This window comes from Schistocerca americana, chromosome 8 (assembly GCF_021461395.2).
Source record: "Schistocerca americana isolate TAMUIC-IGC-003095 chromosome 8, iqSchAmer2.1, whole genome shotgun sequence".
NCBI lineage: Eukaryota > Metazoa > Arthropoda > Insecta > Orthoptera > Acrididae > Schistocerca > Schistocerca americana.
In genome coordinates this window covers 133,134,518-133,157,302 of record NC_060126.1, presented here as the reverse complement: position 1 = coordinate 133,157,302, position 22,785 = coordinate 133,134,518, and the positions used below count along the sequence as shown (strand labels likewise).

Here is a 22,785-nt window from a genome sequence, read left to right as displayed (position 1 = left end):
GTAGGTGCAAAAACAACAGAGGGGTATCTGCTGAGAGGCCAGACAAAAGTATGATTCTTGAAGAGGGGCAACAGCCTTTTCAGTGGTTGCCGGGTCAACGGTCGGGGTGATTGACTAAATTGGCCTTGTAACATTAACCAAAATGGCCTTGCTGTGCTGGTACTGTGAACGGTTGAAATCAGGGAGAAACTACAGCCGTAATTTTTCCCAAAGGCATGCAGGTTTACTGTATGGTTAAATAATGATGGTGTCCTGTTGGGTAAAATATTCCAGAGGTAAAACAGTCCCTCATTCTGATCTCTGGGCAGAGGAAGTCGTTATCAGAAGAAAGAAAACTGGCGTTCTATGGATCGGAGTGTGGAATGTCAGATCCCTTAATCGGACAGGTAGGTTAGAAAATTTAAAAAGGGAAATGGATAGGTTAAAGTTAGCTATAGTAGGAATTGCGGAGTTCGGTGGCAGGAAGAACAAGACTTCTGGTTAGGTGAATACAGAATTATAAATATAAAATCAAATAGGGGTAATGCAGGAGTAGGTTTAATAATGAATAAAAAAAAAAAAGAGGAGCGTGGGTACGTTACTATGAACAGCATAGTGAACACATTATTGTAGCCAAAATACACATGAAGTTCACACCTTCCACAGTAGTACAAGTTCATATGCCAACTAGCTCCACAGATGATGAAGAGATTGAAGAAATGTATGATGCAATAAAAGAAATTATTCAGATAGTTAAGGGAGACAAAAATTTAATAGTCATGAGGGATTGGAATTCGATACTAGGGAAAGGAAGAGAAGGAAAAGTAATTGGTGAATATGGACTGGGGGTAAGGAATGAAAGAGGAAGCTGCGTGGTAGAATTCTGCACAGAGCATATCTTAATCATAGCTAACATTTTGTTTAAAAATCACGAAAGGAGGCTGTATATGTGGAAGAGGCCTGGAGTCACTGGAAGGCTTCAGATAGAGTATATAATGGTAAGACAGAGATTTAGGAACCAGGTTTTCAATTGTAAGACATCTCAGGGGCAGATGTGGACTCTGACCACAATTTATTGGTTATGAACTATAGATGAAAACTGAAGAAAAAGCAAAATGGTGGGAATTTTAGAAGATGGAACCTGGATAAACTGAAAGAACCAGAGGTTGTAGAGAGTTTCAGAGAGAGCATTAGGGAACAATTGATAAAAACATGGGAAAGAAATACAGTAGAAGAAGAATGGGTAGCTTTGAGAGATGAAATAGTGAACGCAGCAGAGGATCTAGTAGGTAAAAAGATTAGGGCTAGTAGAAATCCTTGGGTAACAGAAGAAATTTTGAATTTAATTGATGAAATGAGAGAAAATATAAAAATGCAGTAAACAAAGCAGGCGAAAAGGAATACAAACGTATCAAAAATTAGGTCGATAGGAAGCGCACAATGGATAAGCAAGGATGGCTAGAGGACAAATGTAAGGGTGTAGAGGCATATATCACTAGGGGTAAGATAGATATTGCCTACAGGAAAATTAAAGAGACATTTGTAGAAAAGAGAACCACCTGTATGAAAATGAAGAGCTCAGATGGAGAACCAGTCCTAAGCAAAGAAGGGAAGGCAGAATGGTGGAAGGAATATGTAGAGGGTCTATACAAGGACAATGTATTTGAGGGAAATATTATGTAAATGAAGATGATGATTAAATGGGAGATATGAAATTGCATGAGGAGTTTGACAGAGCACTGAAAGACCTAAGTCGAAATGAGGGCCCAGGACTAGACAACATTCCGTTAGAACTTATAGCCTTGGGAGAGCCAGCCATGAGAAAACTCTACCATCTGGTGAGCAAGATGTATGAGACAGGTGAAATTCCCTCAAGCTTCAAGAGGAATATAATAATCCCAATCCCAAAGAAAGCAGGTGTTGACAGGTGTGAAAATTACTGAACTATCATTTTAGAAGTCATGGCTGCAAAATACTAACACAAATTCTTTACAGATGATTGGAAAACCAGGTAGAAGCTGACCTTGGGGAAAATCAGTTTGGATTCTGTAGAAATCACGGAACTCTTGAGGCAATACTGACCCTACGACACATCTTAGAAGATAGATTAAGGAAAGGCAAACCTACATTTCTAGCATTTGGAGACTTAGAGAAAGCTTTTGACAATGTTGACTGGAATACTCCCTTTAAAATTCTGAAGGCAGCAGGGGTAAAATATAGGAAGCAAAAGGCTATTTACAATTTGTACAGAAACCAGATGGCAGTTATGTGAGTCGAGGGGCATGAAAGGGAAGCAGTGATTGAGAAGGGAGTAAGACAGGGTTGTAATCTATCCCCAATGTTGTTTAGTCTGTATATTGAGCAAGCAGTAAAGTAAATTTGGATTAGGAATTAAAATCCATGGAGAGGAAATAAAGACTTTGAGGTTTGCCGATGACATTGTAATTCTGTCAGAGACAGCAAAGGACCTGGAAGATCAGTTGAATGGAATGAACAGCGTCTTGAAAGGAGGATATAAGAGGAACATCAACAAAAGCAAAACAAACATAATGGAAAGTAGTCTAATTAAATCAGGTGATGGTGATTGAATTAGATTAGGAAATGAGACACTTAAAGTAGTAGATGACTTTTGCTATTTGGGGAGCAAAATAACTGATGATGGTTGAAGTAAAGAGGATATAAAATTTAGACTGGCTGTGGCAAGGAAGGCGTTTCTGAAGAAGAGAAATTTGTTAGCATTGGGTATAGATTAAAGTGCAAGGAAGTCTTTTAGTAAAAGTATTTGTATGGAGTGTAGCCATGTGCAGATGTGAAACACGCATGATAAATAGTTTAGACAAAAAGAGCTTTCAAAATGTGGTGCTACAGAAGAATACTGAAGATTTGATGGGTAGATCACGTAACTAATGAGGAGGTACTGAATAGAATTGGGGAGAAGAGGTCTTTGTGGCACAATGTGATTAAAAGAAGGGATCGGTTGGTAGACATATTTTGAGGCATCAAGGGATCACCAATTTGGTATTGGAGGGAAGTGTGGAGAGTAAAAATCATAGAGAGACACCAAGAGATGAAGTACACTAAGCAGATCTAGAAGGATGTAGGTTGCAGTAGTTACTCGGAGATGAAGAGGCTTGCACAGGATAGGGTAGCATGGACAGCTGCATCAAACCAGTCTCTGGACAGAAGACCACAACAACAGTTTCAAGCTTTTGCCCTCTGTGCAGTGGAAGTACACACACACACACACACACACACACACACACACACACACACATGTCCATGGCCACACCCAGACTGGCTGTTGGTTATTGATTGCAGTTGCCTGTACAGTTCGCAGTGATGAGGGGATAGGATAGGATGCATGAGGTGAGAAGAGGGTAGTGGGATAGTGTGAGACAGGTCTTTCCACAGGTAGCTCAGTGGCAGCACAACAAGGTGAAGGGAGTACAGAGCATAGCACATGTAAGAGATAGGGTGAGGAGGAAATGAAAGGAAGGCGGAGATGAGGAGGGTGACAGAGAGGAATGGACAGGAATTGAAAAGGGATAGGGAGGAAGGAGAGGAAAGAGAGAGAGAAAGGGGGGGGGGCAAATGGAGAGGAGGGCTGGAGAGTGGTGGGAGAAGGCAGTACATGGTCTAGATGGGGAAGGAGTGCTGTGCACAGAAGAGAGAAGGGAAAAGGTAAGGTGAGGCAGTGGGATACAGGCTAGTGGAGGCTTAGGCTAGGGGGATTCCGAGAGTGCAGGATACGCTGGAGAGACGATTCCCTCCTTTGTAATTCTAAGAATCGAGTGCTAGAAGGGAGTATACAAATGACTTGCTTAGTGAAGTAGCTGTAGAAATAATTTGTGTCGTCGTGTGCAGCATGTTCGGTAACTGGATGATCAAGTTCGTGCTTCGGCACTGTTTTGAGCATTCATGCGAGTAGACAGTTGGTTGATTGCCATGTCCGTAAAGAATTCTGTTCATTAATTGCAGCATTGCTAATATACTACATGACTGCTCTCACATGTGACCCTATCTTTTATATGGTAAGAAATGCCTTGTGACTGGACTGCAGTAGCAAGGGGTGGGTGGGTGGTTGTACGAATAGGTCTTGCACCTATGTCAGCCACAAGAGAATGACCCATGGGGAGCAGGTTTGGAATATGGATGAACAAAGATATTCTGTAGGTTGGTTTGGTGGTGGAATTGGAACTTTTCAAGGCCTGGGTGACATTGGGTAATAATAATACAGGGTTATTACAAATGATTGAAGCGATTTCACAGCTCTACAATAACTTTATTATTTGAGATATTTTCACAATGCTTTGCACACACATACAAAAACTCAAAAAGTTTTTTTAGGCATTCACAAATGTTCGATATGTGCCCCTTTAGTGATTTGGCAGACATCAAGTCGATAATCAAGTTCCTCCCACACTCGGCGCAGCATGTCCCCATTAATGAGTTCGAAAGCATCGTTGATGCGAGCTCGCAGTTCTGGCACGTTTCTTGGTAGAGGAGGTTTAAACGCTGAATCTTTCACATAACCCCACAGAAAGAAATCACATGGGGTTAAGTCGGGAGAGCGTGGAGGCCATGACATGAATTGTTGATCATGATCTCCACCACGACCGATCCATCGGTTTTCCAATCTCCTGTTTAAGAAATGCTTATGCTTTAGCCTTTTCCGTAAGATTTTCCAAACCGTCGGCTGTGGTACGTTTAGCTCCGTGCTTGCTTTATTCGTCGACTTCCGCGGCTACGCGTGAAACTTGCCCTCACGCGTTCAACCGTTTCTTCGCTCACTGCAGGCCGACCCGTTGATTTCCCCTTACTGAGGCATCCAGAAGCTTTAAACTGCGCATGCCATCGTCGAATGGAGTTAGCAGTTCGTGGATCTTTGTTGAACTTCATCCTGAAGTGTCGTTGCACTGTTATGACTGACTGATGTGAGTGCATTTCAAGCACGACATACGCTTTCTCGGCTCCTGTCGCCATTTTGTCTCGCTGCGCTCTCGAGCGCTCTGGCGGCAGAAACCTGAAGTGCAGCTTCAGCCGAACAAAACTTTATGAGTTTTTCTACGTATCTGTAGTGTGTCGTGACCATATGTCAATGAATGGAGCTACAATGAATTTATGAAATAGCTTCAATCATTTGTAATAGCCCTGTAGTATTGGTTAAGAGTTTATCTGGAGGCGGAGGAGGAGATGACATTGGGGATCTGTTTGTGGATGAGCTGTGTAGGTTACTGTCTGTCGACAAGGCTCTGTTAAGGTTATCAATGCATTCTAACACCACCTGCTTTCCACTGCAGATGTGGCATCCACAAGTGAGTAGGCTTCAAGGACAATATTTTTTAATGTGGAACTGGTGACCGATGTCAAAATGAGGATACTGTTGGTAGTTGGTGCGCTCAATATAACAGACATATTTATGAAGCCATCTGAGGGGTGGAGATCAACATCTAGAAAGGTGGCTCGTTGAGTTGAGAAGGACGAGGTGAAGTGGATGGGGAAGTAGGTATTGAGGTTGTGGAGGAAAGAGCCAATTTTGTCGTGACCATGATTCCAGATCATCGATCTATCTGCACAGAGAAGGGCTTTTAGGTGCAGACCGGAGAGGAAGGGTTCCTACAGATGGCCTATAAATAAGGTGGCAATGGATTATCCCATGTGAGAACTCGTAGCAGGAACATGGATTTGCTTATAGATTTAACCTTCAAAAATGAAATAATTGTGGTTCAGGATGTGGTTGGTTATGAGGATTAGAAAAGAGATCGTGCATTTGGTTTTAGGAGAACATTTGGAAAGGTAGCATTCCATGATAACAAGGCCATGGGCATAGGGGATGTTGGTGTATTAGGAGGTTGCATCCATAGTGACAAAAAAGGTGGTGGTAACCATGATTCCATCCCAGAAGCAGAGGCCCTAAGTCTAGCCCGAAATCTCCCCCTGCCTTCATCTCCCTCCTCACACCAGCAACCCCCTGCACACCTACCTTTTAGCTCTGTAAGTTCCACAGACCCAACCCCACTAGTTATCCTACTGGTTGTCCCATTGTGAATAGTTATAATGCTTCCACAGAAGGAACCTCTGCCTTTGTAGACTAACACTTCCAAAATATTGCCTTAACCTCCCATTCAAGACACTGCTCACTTCCTTCACTGCCTTACCATAGTTCCTGTCCTGTTACCACCAACCTCCTTGTTGGTTACTGTGGATGGTCCGTGTAACCCCCCCCCCCCCCCCCCCCACCCCCATTATGGGCCATCTGGAGGAAGTGTTGCTCTCCAGTCAGCACTTTAAAACCCATGAACTGATTCAGATTCATTGATGACATTTTCATCATCTGGAATAATGGCAACAACAGACAACCTTTCCTCCATAACTTCAGCACATACCTAAATGGGTTTCACCAGGTCATTCCCACAAAATAAGCCACCTCTTAGAAGTTGATTTCCACTTCTCTGATGGTTCCATGAATACATCTGTTCTTATCAACCACACCCATTACCAGCAGTAACTCCACTTTGACAGCAGTCATACATTCCATGTCAAAAAGTCTCTTCCTTACAGCCTCACCATCCATGGATGCTGCATCTGCAGTGGAAAGCAGGAGTTGTCGGAATATACTGATGACCTTACCAGAGCCCCTATTGACAGCCAATATTCTATCTAACTCATCCAGAAACAGATTTCCAGTGCCATCTTTTCATCTGACATCAGTAAACCTGTTAACCAGCCTCTGACCAACACTCCACTCATCACATAGTATCACCCTGGCCTTGAAAAGCTTAACAACATCCTTCATAAGGGCTCTGACTACTCTCATTGTGCCCTGAGGTGAGGGACATCCTACCCACATCACTCAAAGTTATGTTCCACCACCTACCCAACCTACAGACTATCCTTGGCCATCCCTGTTCCAATCCTCTTCCCAATCCTGCACCCCATGGGCCATTCCAGGTGCGAGACCTGTTCCATACACCTACCCCCCCCCCCCCCCCCCCTCCAACCTCCCTTTGAAATCCAGTCACAGCCATTTCCTAGCCTGTAAAAGGAAAAGGCAGTGCCATGTGTGAAAGCAGCCATTATTGTACAGCCATACTATACAGCAATCCGTCTGGACATTAGAAATAACCAACCCTCTCTCTCTCCTATATCTTAATATGCTCTGACCTCTTAACTTCATCTTGCTATGCACTCGTCCCACTACTTCCTCCTTGCCTTGTTTGTTCATGCTTCCTTACCCACTCCCCAGGCAACCACTGGCAATAAACAACAGTCAGCCTCGCCATGGCCATGGTCGTGTATGTTTGGGTATCTGTATGGTTCTCTGTGTGAATGTATGCTTCCACCAGAGAAAGGGAAAAAGCTTGGAAACTGGTATACACAATTTTCTTTTGTGTGTTTCAGTGTGCCAAACATAAGTCAGCTGTAGGTGAGTTGTAGCCTTTCCGTTATTTTACATATTATTTCACTGTTGTTCAGTCTGAAGTTACTACTATCATTTACTTTTTGTTCAGGCTCCAACATTTGTTTTGTTTTAAAAACCTATTCATATACTGATACACTTAACACAATTGAATTTTTTCAGCTTTAGCTTATATGTGTCAGTTTCCCAAGTTGGTCCTCATTCAACATAAAGATATTCATTTTACATAGATATTCATTTTACACTGTGGTTTCCATTTTTCACAGTGGTTGTTAATGTTTTGGATACTTGTGAGAAAAACATTAATCTGTAGCATTTGGATACACACATCAGCATATGTCTTTATTCAGCGAAGCCATTGTAGTGCAGAGATTTTAAGTCTGAGAGGAGTACTGAAATTTCATGAACTAACATTTTCCACAGATTTTCCATTTGTCTTGTTTGTTTAGGTAAGTGTCGCTTTTTGTGTTCTCAATGTCCGATTCCAGTAAAAATTTTTTATTTGTTCATTGCGTTTTATTCATATTCCATTGCCATTCTCCTGTTCTATTTACATATTGTAAGTCCTCAATACTGTTTGCAGTGCCACTTCCTCTTTGGTAACACATGCAGTGATCTTGTATTTGATTCCTATTGCAGACAGTGTCTACCAGTGAATTAGCACCATGAAAAGAAAGTTAGTACTAAAACTCAGATCCACATGCCACATTACATATCTGTAGCTAATACTACAGTGCCATTACTCACCAGGATGAAAGCTCTTTAAATTGAACACACGGTAAATTTGCCCTAGAGGCCATGTCTTATATTCAGCACTCCGCCTTTGACACATATACTGATATTTTGTTGTCATCTCTTACTGTTAAAATATTGAGGTTGTTCTTTAATACCAGTAATTGTCTGTTTACTTTTGACCTGTTGCTTCTACGTCTGTTATTGAGATTATCTGGCCTTCTCATTTAGAAAGGACCAAAATATCACTTGTTTGAGAATTGATTCTTCTGTTAACATGAGATGTAATATCTGAAAAGATGCCTTTTTTGGGGTGGTATAGGGATTAGGACTTACTTTTATACTGTTCGATCTCCCATCATAATTTTTCACATTTTGTATTATGCATGTGACACAGCTTGTACAGTAAACATATTCCAGATATCACTGAAATAGTCACATGTTGCTGGTTTGTATGCTTTTATTCTGCTAATACAGATGGCAGAAGCTGCTCACTTGTTAAGCTCCAACTGTATGATTGACCAATGTGTAATTGCCTCGATGGATAGGACTTTCGTCTATTTAATTTGAAGTTTATTTGTTTTGAACATATTTCCTTAAAACATAAAGTAGAAATAATTTAATTGTCAGAAAAATAATTCGAGTGTGTTGTATCATAATGTAACTACGTATTTATTTGTGAGATAACACAACGGTCAGCAGAAAAATAATATCAGAATTTTTGAGACCATCTCACTGTTTTTCTGTGGCTTTATTTTCTTTTTCGTAAAATACCCATTCACATCACCATACTAATATAAAGTGTATAAATTAAGTTGCACTGGGTCAACAACCTTATGTCATATCGTAGGAAAAGATTAAATCTCTCTCATCAGTTCTCCCAGGTCTCTTCATGAAGTCAGTGCCAACAGGACAATTTTGAAAATTAACCATGAAAATAATATGGCCTGCTTCAGTGCAGGAATTGTCCACCAAGAAATGTAACTTTGAACTTGTTTGATTACTTTGTTACATCTTTGTATAGGAAGCACCTCAGTTGTTTATTTCTTAGAGGCCATTGGTTGTTAGATGCAAATATATCATCTTGGAGCAGTACCAGAAATGATGGTCAATATGTCACAGTGCAATTACATACCCAAAAACAATTTACCGAAGATTACAATAAACAATAATAAATGAAAAGCACCAGTTTGCTTTTGTTCTACAATATTATTTTTATAATAAATGAAAAGCACCAGTTTGCTTTTCATTTATTATTATAATGTTGTTCTACCAAGAACCGACGGAAGATTCTGTTAATATGATAAAATGTGCCACAACAGCACAATTAACCGACTTTTATAGTATGTTAGCAATAAAAATAATATTGTAGAACAAAAGCAAACTGGTGCTTTTCATTTATTATTATAATGTTGTTCTACCAAGAACTGACGGAAGATTCTGTTAATATTACAATAAACCTTTGCTTGCAATTTTCAGTCTGTGAAATACTTACTATTGCACATTTGTTTTGAAACTATTGCCATCTTTTCAGGGTAAAGTATTTTGTTGTAGTAATAAATAGATTACAATAAATCTATGCTTGCAATTTTCAGTCTGTGAAATACTTACTATTGTGCATTTTGTTTTGATACTATTGCCATCTTTTCAGGGTAAAGATTTCTTTGTAGTAATAGAAAGTCTTGGTGTAAAATGAGCAGTAACTAAAAGGTCATACCAACCACTCAACTTGAAGAGAAATTGCCATGCAAAACACACTCAGACAGACAGCCATACATCTCTTCATATTTACACACTTAAGTCTAGTGGTCACTTAAAGCACCTGCATTAATTAACTCAAAACTTGTTTCAAGTAGTTGAATCTTCTGATGTGCAGTTTAAATTTTAAATGCGTTTCAGATAAGATTTTTAAAATGTGGAAATTTGCAACTGTGACCAGTTTGAAATTTTGTAACAAAAATGATTTTATTAATTAAATTACAAATATTTCATTTAATCATGGGCCAGTTATTAGATAAATGAAACAAAATGCCTAAACTGAGCAAAGAGGTATGAGAATGTCTAATTACATTGTATATTGTAGTTTTAAATATTTCCGTTAAGTGAGAATGCATTGGAAAGAAAAAGGGTATTGTAGACACATCACCCTGATGAAGCCACCTGCAAGAGGTAATAAACAACATAATGACACAATCATGTACGTGCAAATATTTTATTGAAGAGTGAAAATTCTTACGAATAATAGTATAATGTGTCTGAATCAACAGGCATTGTGTTGCTGAACATAGAAAGAAATTGATGTATTTGTGAAAAAATGCTTTGATCATGATAAGATAATTGAAGATGATCTCAGTTTAGCATTTATGGTTCAGGGGTTGGACAAAAATTTGGAAATACTGCGAGAAATGCATGCCTGAACACAAATGCTGATGCTAACCAAACATGCAGGTTGCGCTGTAGTATTTAACCATGAAAGGCATCTATCAATGTCCTCAGTGCATTGCAAGTGTCAAGTCTTGGTCAGAACAGTGTTCTCTGTTGCTGTGAATGCAATATGTTGGAGCCAAGTGAATTCGAATGTGGGAAAATTGTGGATGCTCATATGGTGGGCACTTCCGCAACCGAAGTGGCCGAAGTGTGACAGCCATTAATTGAAGAGGATTGTGATGAAAAATGAAAGTACAGCAACTGCAGAAGTCATTGCAGAACTGAATTTCGTTTGTCAGCATCAAAACAAGATGAGGGGATCTCCATAAGCAGGGAATTGTAGGTAAGCTGGCCCAAAACCACTTCTCAGTGATGTAAATGCCCATGACAGAAAAAAGCTATGAGTAATGAGAATAATGGGCAAGGGGCACTACATCAGTAGTGTGGGGATAGGTTCAGAATTTGGGTCTGGCGGGAGGCACATAGGGGTAGTCTGTGCAGTTGCAATGACATCTGTGTCCTCTATGTGCTGCAATTGTAGTTTTTGAATGCTGTGGTGTATGCATGTCCACAAAGCTAGAACAGGCAACTGGCAGACTCCGATGAACAAGTTTCTCACCATCCATACCACAAATGTGTTCAGTTACCAATATATTATGCCACTGAAACAGTTGCACCTGCTCTTGTTTGAACGAACGAAGTCAGCTCTTTTGTTTGAAGGAGGCCATCTCTTAGTGTTGCTGTAGCATGTGCAAATGCCCGATAGAAAGGCTGCTGCTTAGGCTCTAAAATGTACTAAATGTACTGTTTGCTTTCCACAATGAGTTCAGTATGTGGGAGTGAAGACCGCATGATATATCCAAAGAAATCTCATACCATAACTTGGCATGTATCCTCTATGCCAATGTCAGCATCCATGTGCCATTGAAGTTTGACAAGTTTGCTATTTTTGGACCATGGAAGCCAAGTGAGTAGCACGTAGGCCAGCAGCAGATGGTATCAATACAGACAGGTATATACCCATTTTAATACTGTAATGTTGATACAATACTATGGACAAAGCTTTAAGATCACTGCAGCCTTATAGATCATGCTGTGGTCACATTGCATCATACAATACCTTATTGTCATTTTATGCAAAGCTCTTCTATTCCGCATCTGCATTAGTTTGAGCCTAATTGTTGTGGTATGACAAACGTATTTTCTAAAGAGTGAATGTTCTACTGTTTATAATTCTCTTGTATTCTGACATTGCATCATCATCATGATATGATGATAAACTTTCTAGTTATACAAAATAGGCTGCTGAGAGACATATATGTTCACCATAACTCAGCAGAAACGTTTTACATATTTCCCACTTTTTGATTCACAAACCCATTGTTACAGTTTTTACAGCTATTTTGATAAAACATAGGTACTTAAAAGAAAAGTTTCTCCTTTCCTGTTGTCCCATTCATTCACTATTTATTTACGAATATACAAGTAATAATGCCAAGTAACTGTGATACATACAGTAGAATAGAAATATCTTTTTTTGTTTAATTATGGCTAATGATTTATCAAACAGGTAACATACCGTGACAGGTACACTAATGGACTGAAAAATAAAGCTTAAAAGTTTCCCGTACTTCGTACTCTATTGGGCATACTGATCCCTGCTGCCATTAAAGACTTGTATATCTGTGTTTTGTTTCTTTTCCAGGAGTAGGATATTCTCTAAAATAATTGAAACTTCCAAGTGTTTGTTGCATCAAATAATTTTTATGTGGCATCTCTCTTTCATTTTGAACAGTTACAGATCCATTCATATTGGGTCAAGTGGTAGTTCTGGTAAATTACTGTTTTACATGTTCATAGCACTGTGTTAGGTGGTGTTATATTCTGTATTTTATATATGCCTTTCGTTGATATGTTAATCTGAATTTTTACTGTTTTAGGAACTAGCTACTGAAAACAGGATGCTACGCACACTTCAGAAGCGTCAAGATCTAGCATTGAAACGATTTGAAGATAAAAAAGCTGACCTTCCAGTGCTTCTGAATGCACACACAGAGGAAGTTCGTACTCTACGGGCCACTATAAAACAGGTGAAGCAAAATCATTTTGTGTTCATTCAGATTGCAGATGGTACTACTACCGTTAATTTATGTGTAGTACCTGTACAAATTTAATTAAAAGGTGGTGTCACCTGTATGCTTGATGTTTATGCAGCTTGAATTATCCGTACAAGTGAAACTAAAGAGTAGGCAATGCTGTTTTAACTCCTTGAGGCTGGTAAAAAAGTTTTTGGGATCAAAACTTGAAACTATACGTTTGGATTTGCATCAAAAGGTCTTTGATCTGAGTCACCTGAACACATCACACAACTTCAGTTTCCATGTGCATATTGTATATTTTTGAACTATAGAAAAGCTCTTTTGCTGGCTGTTGGATCACCATCGCTGGGATAAATGATGTCGGAGATAACATAGTAACAAGATTGTAAGGCCATTATTGGAATGTTGTTAACTTGGCAGTAATGATCATATCACCATATTTCTGAAGAAAACTAAATATTTTCAGTAATTACACTGGCCTTGTGGAAAAGTTGTTCCCTTCATTACATTGTTTCTGTCAGATGTGTTATTTCTGCATGATTTTGGCATTTTGAATGTGGTGTGGAAGTTACTGACAGTAAGCATATATGTGCTTCCCTAAGACATGCTTGTATGGCTCAGTTGGAAGAGAATGCATTTGTGTATTCATTTATTTCTGTAAATTCCACCATGAATGAGAGTCTTGAAGGCCATGGCATAAGTCAGGATATACATTGATAGGACAGATCACTCACCAGAAACAAATTGTGTATGCTTTATTAGCAGTTAACTACCATTAAATAGGTACTGTCTGTTAGTGCTTACTGTATAAGAATGCATTAAAATGAGCAGCAAAGCCCTTCTTCTTTTGAAAGGAAATGTCTGCCTGAAAGCTAACCTGATCCAGTTTTAATGACTGCAGAGTGGAGGGGGATCATTTAAAATATACAAATTGCTCCTCTCCAAGAATACTTAGGACTATACTGAATTCTAATGTTAAAATCAGTGTTTAAATTAACTATACCAAACAAATAAAATGAAACCCTGGACAGTCTGAATCATTGTGTTCTGATTGTAGAAAGATTTCCTGTTCATAGATGATATTTTATCAGTGATTATGAACTGGCATTAGATTTTGTTACTTTTGTAACAGTTCAAACTCATATAAGAAAATGTTCCTTTTTCAGGGAGGGGGAGGTTGGGGAGTGGTATTTTGACTATACCTGTGCAACTTTAAAACATAATGATTAAAAAAAATCTGTGCACAGAACATATTGAGGAGAACAATCCGGATTTGCAACAGCTTCATTTAGGGAAAGCCCCTTTGACAATTGGAACATATGGAGAGGAACCACTAGCAAGATGAAGCTTTTAGTCAGTCTGCAAGGAGTGTTCAGATAGTCCAAGTAGCAGCACCGTGCCTATAAATAACAGGTATCCAAGTTACAATTAAAACTTGGTTTTAAAGTGTCGTAAATACATCTGAAGTATCATCTCAGCAGTGCAACTGGACTTCTGATTTGATATGAGAAAGGTCACACTTCATAATTATTGACAGGCAGTTAGTTATGTAGTGAAATTGCTTTCTGCTGTTCGCATAAACAATTTAGGTGACACTGAGCAGCTTGCGACAATACAAGAATGACTGTGCTTCATTGTCTGTGGGGATGATTGTACTTCTGTTATTGGCACTTCAATAAAAAAGAAGCCTCCGTTGCTCTAATCAGATGCAGATTAATGTTAGACTGATTGTAGATGCTACAAATCTAAATAATGTACCTCAACTACAATAAAGTTTACTGTCCGTAAAGTCACACAAAGACTCTTAGCATGGTGATAAGCTGCTGTGTAATTAAGAGAATTGAAATTAGCTCGAGCCTCTAATATAGAGGTTGGTGAACACGGTATATAAATACACTGATGGGAAAAAAACTTGTGACACCAAAAAATAATTGATGTACAGTAAAGTAATTTTGGGAATACATGTGTGTAGGTAACATATTTAAGTGATTAACATTGCAAGATCACAGGTTAATGTAAGCATGAGATAAGCCATTGCGAATGTGAAATGCTGGCACATTAATAACGGGTATAACCGCCAGAATGTTGAATGCAGGAAAGCAGAAGTGTATGCATTGTGCCAGATGTCAGTTTGTGAGCTGTAGTTCCATACCTGTTGCACGCTAGAGTTGTCGTCTGATGATGTCCCATATGTGCTGGATTGGTGACAGATCTCATGGCTGAGCAGGTGCAGGCAACATGTCGACACTCTGTAGAGGGTGTTGGGTTACAGCAGAGGTATGTGGATGAGTAGCACCTTGTTGGAAAACATCTCCTGGAATGCTGTTCATGAATGACGTCACAACAGGTCGAATCACCTGGTTGACATACAAATTTGCAGTCATGATGCTGGGTATAACCACAAAAGTGCTTCTGGTGTCCTATGAAATCATACCCCAGGCAATAACTTCAGGTGTAGATCTAGCATGTCTAGGCCACAGACAGGTTAGTTGCAGGCACTCACCTGGCCTCCTCATAACCAACAAACAGCCATCACTGGAGCAGAGGCAGAGCCAGAGCCAGAGCCATCTTTCATCAGACAAGACAAATGACCTCCACCCTGCCCTTCAGTGAGTTCTCACTTGACACTACTGAAGGCAAAAATGCCGGTGGTTTGGGGGTTGCTGAAATGCACACTACAGGATGTCTTGTCTTGGAACTGTCGTTTAAGTAACTGATTTGTAATATTGTGTCACTATGGTGCACATGCCACAGCCATACATTGAACACATTGGTCTTCCCTCTCGGTAATGTCACGTGGCCGTCCGGAGCCCTGTCTTCTTGGTTCTGTACGTTCTTGCAACCATCGCTGCGAGCAGTCATGTACAGTGGCTGCATTCCTGCCAAGTTTTTGTGCAATATCATAGAAGGAACATCCAGCTTCTCATAGCCATATGACAAGATCTTGTTCAAACTCAATGACATATTGATAATGACACCTTTGTTGCCTTAAAGCATTCTTGACTAACATCAACTCACCATGTCCAATCACCAAGGCAACTAACGCTCACAACTGTTACAGCATATATTTAAAGCAAATCTGATTTACGCCATTCATGCGAGTGGCGTGAAATTTGAGTAGACATCATCTTTCACATGTACAAACATGCCTACCAACTTCCATTTATGTTGCACAACTCCTTGGTGTTGCAATTTTTTTTTCCCTCTTCATTGAAGAATAAAATAAAAATAACTGGAAAACACAGTGTTCACAGCTAAAAATTAATCAAACTCCACACTAACACAAATGAATTGAAGTCTAAGTGACATGTCATGTATTAATGCTTAGTGCCAATCAGTAGCAAAAAATGATCAGACTCACCACTGGCAAACTGAGGTAAAAATCAGATTCACAAGGAGACCACACATCAATCAGATTTTTGTAATTATTTATATTTATGGAATGTGATGTTCAGAATTCAAATATGTTATCTGCTAAAGCAGTCCCCAGTCTAAAAAATTCTTGAGAAAATCAATGTTGAAGCTTTCTGAGCCTTTTTAAATAGCTACATCTAGTGTGGTTTTTCGGTGTGCCGCATGGCTCTGTGGTAGACTGTTTGCCTGCCTTGTGGGCAGTCCAGATTCAATTCTCAACTGAAGAAAATTTTTAAAATAAAGGTGCATGTTCTACGAGCATTTCTGTGCAGCATAAAATACATAAGGATTGACCTTCATTAATATTCTAATGAAAAGGATAGGTCACTGCTCACCATATAGAGGACATGTTTAGTCACAGAGAGGCACAATGAAAAGACTGCTCTACGTCTTAGCTTTTGGCCAAAAGTTCTTCTGAAGTACAAAGTGGTTATAATAACTAAACTTTCACTACTTGAGGGGCCCCCATGAAACAAACTGATCCCTGGACATTGAATCTATGTGGAACCATTTGTAAGGACGTGTGGAAGAGAAATAACAAATGAACCATTGAAAGAAACACATTTTAATTTCCACATGATAGTGTAACATTTGTTAATTGCACACCAAGTTCCCATTCCACATTACAGATGTTTCTTAATGAGATGGCCATCTTGATGCCATTTTACAATTAGGGCGTTGACATGGGAAAGGTGGTATGTGCCAAAAATAGTTTTTCATTCCTTTTTTTCATGGACAAGGTAGTAAAAGCCAATTCCACCAGCAGAAAGAAAGTTGTTAGTACAATGGTAGTTAGAACAGCTTGAAAACATTCCTGCTGATGGCTCCTGCAGCAAGTAATAAGCCCAAGGTGCAGTAGTTAGTCAATTTCGTGCCAAAATGGTGTGATAACTGCGCAGGGCAGAATTACAGCGATGTGGCAATAGAAGATAGTAAAAGGAAAACTGAAGTTTTAAATTTCATGTTTAAGAAATTGTTCATGCAGGAGGCTCATATAAACATACTGTCGTTTGACTGTTGCACAGGCTCCTATATGGAGGATGGTAAGAGAAAGTATATATGTCACTAGGTCCAGAAGGAATCCCAGTTCGGTTTTACACGGAGCACTCTATAGCATTGGTGCCTTACTTAGCTTGCATTTATTTTAAAACTCTTACCCAGTGCAAAGTCCTAAGTGACCGGGAAAAAGTGCAGGGTAAAAGAATGGATCTGCAGAATTACAGATCAGTATCCTTAACGTTCGCTTACCATAGAAATCTTCAATATCTTTACATTTCAAATATAATAAAGTTTTTTGAGATGGAATAGCTCCTGTTCATAAATCAGCACGGTTTTAGAAAACATCAGCTTGCCCTTTTCTCGTATGATATTCTGCCAAGTATTGATGATGGACAACAGGCAGGTTCAATATTCTTAGATATCTGAGAAGTGTCTGACAAGTTGCCCCACAGTAAGACTGTTAATGAAGGTACAAGCTTACAGAATATGTCCCCAGATATGTGAGTGGCTTGAAGATTTTGTAAGTAATAGGACCCGGTACCTTTTCCTTGACGGCAAGACAAGGGTGTTGTCAAGAGTGCACCAGGCAAGTGTAATAGCACTGCAGTTATTCTCTATAAACCTAAATGATTTGATGGACAGGGTGAGCAGCAATCTGCAACTGTTTGCTGGGGAAGCTGTGGTGTACAGGAAGATGTCGTCATTGAGTGACTGTAGGAGGATACAAGGTGGTGAAGACAAAATGTGTAGTTGGTGTGATAAATGGCACCTAACTCCGGAAGTAGAAAAATGTAAGTTAATGTAGATGAGTAGGAAAAACAAGTACATAATGTTTGAATACAGCGTTACTACTTCACACATGGATGTTGATTAAATATCTAGATATAATGTTGCAGAGCAATATGAAATGGAACGAGCATGTAAAGATTGTATTGGGAAATGCAAATGATCAACTTTGGTTTATTGGGAGAGGTTTAGGGAAATGTGGTTCATCTGTAAAGGAGACTATATATAGGACACTAGTGCGTACCATTCTTGAGTCTGCTCAAGTGTTGTGATCACCACCTCATCAGATTAAAAGAAGACATGTAGCAATTTAGAGGTGGGCTGCTGGATTTGTTATTGGTGGGTTTGATCAACACACAAGTATTACAGAGATGCTTTGGGATCTCAAATGGAAATCCCTGGAGGGAAGACAATGAGCTTCTTGAGGAACACTATTGAGAAAATTTAGAGAACCAACATTTGAAGCTGACTGTAGAGTGGCCCTACTGCTGCCATTGTATGTTTCACATAAGGACCACAAACATAAGAGAAAATTGACCTTGTATGGAGGCATATAGATAGTCATTTTTCCCTCACTTTATTTGCGAGTGGGACAGGAAGGGAAATGACTAGTAGATACAGTGTACCCTCTGCCATGCCCTGTATGACAACTTGTGGAGTGCGGGTGTAGATGTAAATGTAGAAGAATCAAACGATATAATTGGTTATTATTTATGTTATTGCAAGAAACTATTTTGATTCTGTGAAATTAAGATCTCTGGCTTCTGAACATTACTGTGACATGGAATTTGATGTAATTGAAAAGAGGAAAAAGCAGTGTAAGATTGTGATTCTGGAAGAAGTAGCTGAAATTGTTCGCAGTGCTAGTTTTCAAACCTTGTGAAGTAATTACAGTGAAACCTGAAGACTTTTTTGACTTTGCCAATGAAGCTGATAAATGTTTGAGTGTGACTTCTCTTAAAACCCTCAGCTGCAGTTGGATTTCAAATTGGAAGCATTTTTTCTAATAAAATATCAGAGTCATCACAAATTGGTTTTTGCTTTTCCTGAAGAATTTAACTTTTAGTATGTTTTACGCTTCCCATGTTAGCGTCTCAGTTGTTTGCAGTGCTTTCGGAACCTTGGTCCATGTAATGTTCAGCTGTTGGACACAGCTTGAAGATTGCACTTTACATCTAGCACTCTGTGATGGGAGCAGTACCTTCTTCAACAATGTGTGGTGCACTTTGCTATCGGCCTCTCCCAGAAGCAATTCCCAAATCTCCAGTTGATTCAAACTGTACAACCAACTTGTAGAAAATGCACACAAGCACAACTCACACACTTATGACCACTGCCTCTGGCTGCTGTGGCCAGATTGCAACTATACTTGATGGGACAAGCAACCTGGTGTGGATGGTGGGGGTAAGAAGCCGATTAGGGTGGAAAGGGGTAGGGGTGGGGGAAGGTACAGTGCTTTGCTTGTGGAAGTGTGGCATAATGGTGCAGTCACTAGGTGCAGTTGGGAGGTTTTTTTTGGGGGGGGGGGGGGGGGGGAGGCAGAGAAGAGAAGGCGAAAAAGACTGGTGGGTGCATAGGTGCAATAGAAGTCCATGTAGTGCTGGAATGGGAGCAGGGATGGTTATAGATGAAGATTGAGGCTGGGAAAGGGGGGGGGGGGGGTCATTACAGGACTGTAGGATATGTTGCAGGGAGAGTTACCACGTGCACATTTCAGAAAAGCTGGTTTTGGTAGGAAAGATTCAGATGGCACAGGCTGTGAAGCAGTCACTAAAATGAAGTACAATGTGTTGGGCAGCATATTCAGCAACTGGGTTGTCAAGCAGACTCGTGCCCACAGTTTGTCGGTGGTTACTCTTCTGGACTGACAGAGTATTAGTTATCATGCCCACATAGATAACAGCACAGTGGTTGCAGTTTAGTTTGTAGATCATATGACTGCTTTCACAGGTATCCTTCAAAGGGGTAGAAGATGGCTATGACAGGTCTGGAGTAGGTGGTGGTGGGAGGATGTATGGGGCGTTCAGTAAGTAATGGAACAAATTTTTTTCTTGGCTAATTTTGCTTGGAAAATTGTGCACTTTGTTGTGGGGCATTGTGGAATATTCCTATTTCAGCCCCTACATGGAATTCCAGTAGGTGGTGGCACTATACATAGTCTGCGAAATGGCTTCTGTAACGGAGGTATGTTCCAAGCAGAGAGCTGTCATTGAGTTTCTTTTGGTGGAAACCAGAGTATTGCAGATACTCATAAGTGCTTGCAGGATGTCTATGGAAACCTAGCAGTGAACAAAAGCGTGATGGATCATGGGGCAAGATGTCTGTCATCATCGCGACAAGGTCGTGCAAACCTGTCCGATCTGTAGCATGCTGACTGGCAGCACACACCTGTGACTCTTGCAATTTTGGAATGGACACTCTCATTTTGGGTGATTGATTGATCATAATCAAACACTTCGCTGCACAACTGGATGTCTCTTGTTAGTAGTGCCGACACATACTTCCATCAGTTTGGGCACTCAAAAATGTATATTCACTGGGTTCCGTGCCACCGAACAGAAGATCATAAAGAGCAACAAAGGACCATCCGTGCATAATTGCTTGTGCATTACAAAGCAGATCATGGCAATTTTTTGTGGGTCATTGCCACAAGTGATGAAACTAGGGTGCATCACTTCGAACCAGGAACCCAACAGGAATTTCTGGAGTGGCACCACACCACCTCTCCTCTGAAAAGAAAGTTCAGAACCACACCTTCAGCCATAAAGAAGTGGGGATGGTCTTCTTGGAACTCTAAGGGTGTTATTCTGCGATGTCCTCCCCCATGGTGCAACTTTCAATTGTGAAGTGTACTGTGGTACTCTCAGGAAACTGAAGAAACAACTTCTACATGTTCATTGTCAAAGAAATACAAACGGCTCCTTCTCCATGACAACACAAGGCCTCATACAAGTCTGCACACCTGAGAGAAAGTTACAAAACTTCATTGGACTTCCCTGGTCCTGCCCTTCACCTACTGGTCGGTCCCCTTCCCTGCTCCCACTCCAGCATTACACAGCTTTCTATTCCACCTATGCACCCACCAGTCTTTTTCCCCTTCCGTACTTCTCTCTTTTTACGATCCACCCCCCCCCCCCCCCCCAAACCACCCGACTGCACAGAGCGACCCTGTCCCCACCATAACCCTGCATGCTCCCACAAGTACCACATCTTCCCTCACCTCTACCCTGCTATCCCTCTCCCTCCCTGTCCCACCTGCCTCCTTTACCCCACCACCCACACGAAATTGCTTCCCCCATCAGTCGTAATTGCAGTCCTCGGTGTGGCCACAGCAGCCAGAAGCAGTGGTCATGTGCTTGTAAGTTGTGCTTGCGCGAATGTGTACGTGTTGACTACTTTAGAAAAAGGCCTATTGGCTGAAATCTAAAATGTATTGCAGTCTTTTCATTGTGCCTGTCAACGACTAACATCTCTATATATTGAGTAGAAATCTGTCCTTCACATAATATTTCTATTGTTTTGTTAACAGTCATTCATAAAAGATTAATACCTAATTAAGAATATTTGTGTGAGATGAAAACTGGAATCTTGTGTGCGATATGTAATTCAAAATAAGAAACCATGCATTTTTCATAATAACAGTGAAATACATGTTATTGCTATTGTGATGAATTTTATATTTAAATGGCATAGTTATTAAAAAAAAGGAAGAAAAAGAAAAAAAAAAAGAGGGAGGGAGAGGGAGAGGCAGAGGGGGAGAGAGAGACTTCAAGCAGTGATTACATCTTGAAGGTACTGAGGTTTTTATTTTAATCTCCCCCCCCCCCCCCCCCCTCTCCCAACCCTCTCCCGCTCCCATACTTATATATTTTATGCGTCATGGTTCATGGAAATGCTCATAGAACAGACACTTCCTATTTCCACTGTCCAAGAATCAGACCTTGGCTGCCTGTCCCCATGGCCGGTGAGCATTCTACAATAGAGCCATGAAGCTCATCAAAAAATTTTGAAGTTTTAGGGATTTAAAGATACTCAGAAAACAACAGAGTTGATTTTTTTTCAAGAATTTTTTAGTGTTGTATTGATCTGTTTTGGGAGACTGATATTTGAGTTCTAAGCTTCATATACCAAAAATATAAAAAATTACAAAAATCTGATTGTCACGTGGTCTTGTCAATGAAAACAACTCAAAAGTCCATATCAGTTGCACACGAAAAAATACAAGTTGTGCTGTACCATTGGCTTAAATAAAATAGTCCTTGCAACTGCAGAACAAATTCTCTCTGAACAGTTATGAAATATTTCAGTGTGTCTCAACAAATGACTCAAACAATTTCTAGCCCTGAAAAGCATTCTGCTGGAGCAGTGCTGAGACAAGCATAGGTCTTGCCTCTCCAACTCTGTCCTGAACAGTGTAAAAGAGAAAGATATCTGCCACTCTATTAAGCCGTCAGCTTGCCCCTCCATGGAAGACCCATACCTCTACATCACTTGTTGACTTTATGCTATCACCAGCCTCTTGTACAACTTTTTATGCATAAATGCAACTGAAAATCTGAATTTGACATTAGACGTGCACTAAAAACCGCAACAAAGTTGATATGTCATACTTAATTGTAAGTGAAATACTTTCCCCACAAGTTAATATTAAACAATTGCAAATTTCAGCAGCAATATTGTTAATAGTTCATGGTTTTGGTGCCTTAAAATATTACAGTACAGAAGTATATGACAAATTTTTCTTGCAGAAATTTTCCTGCTCTTTCCATTGCTGCAATTATAATTAATGTAGTTCCAATTGCTTTTGAATTGTGGACAAAACTGTGTAAATTAGTAAATAGATGATAAAAACACAGTTAAAAATATGAATCTTACAAACTAAAGGTTGTGGGGTGGTCTGTTATCATATCTGCCAACACATACTGCCTT

General features: G+C 40.0%; 1 protein-coding gene across 2 annotated transcripts in view; it reads left to right on the top strand.

The window, feature by feature from the left end:
• The window catches only part of LOC124545013 (lebercilin), a 193,204-nt gene that overhangs the window by 56,867 nt on the left and 113,552 nt on the right, over positions 1 to 22,785 (top strand). For both annotated transcript variants that reach the window (XM_047123789.1, XM_047123788.1), the window contains exon 5: positions 12,499 to 12,648. In XM_047123789.1, the coding sequence (XP_046979745.1) occupies positions 12,499 to 12,648 (150 nt within the window). The remainder of the gene's footprint in view (positions 1 to 12,498; positions 12,649 to 22,785) is intronic.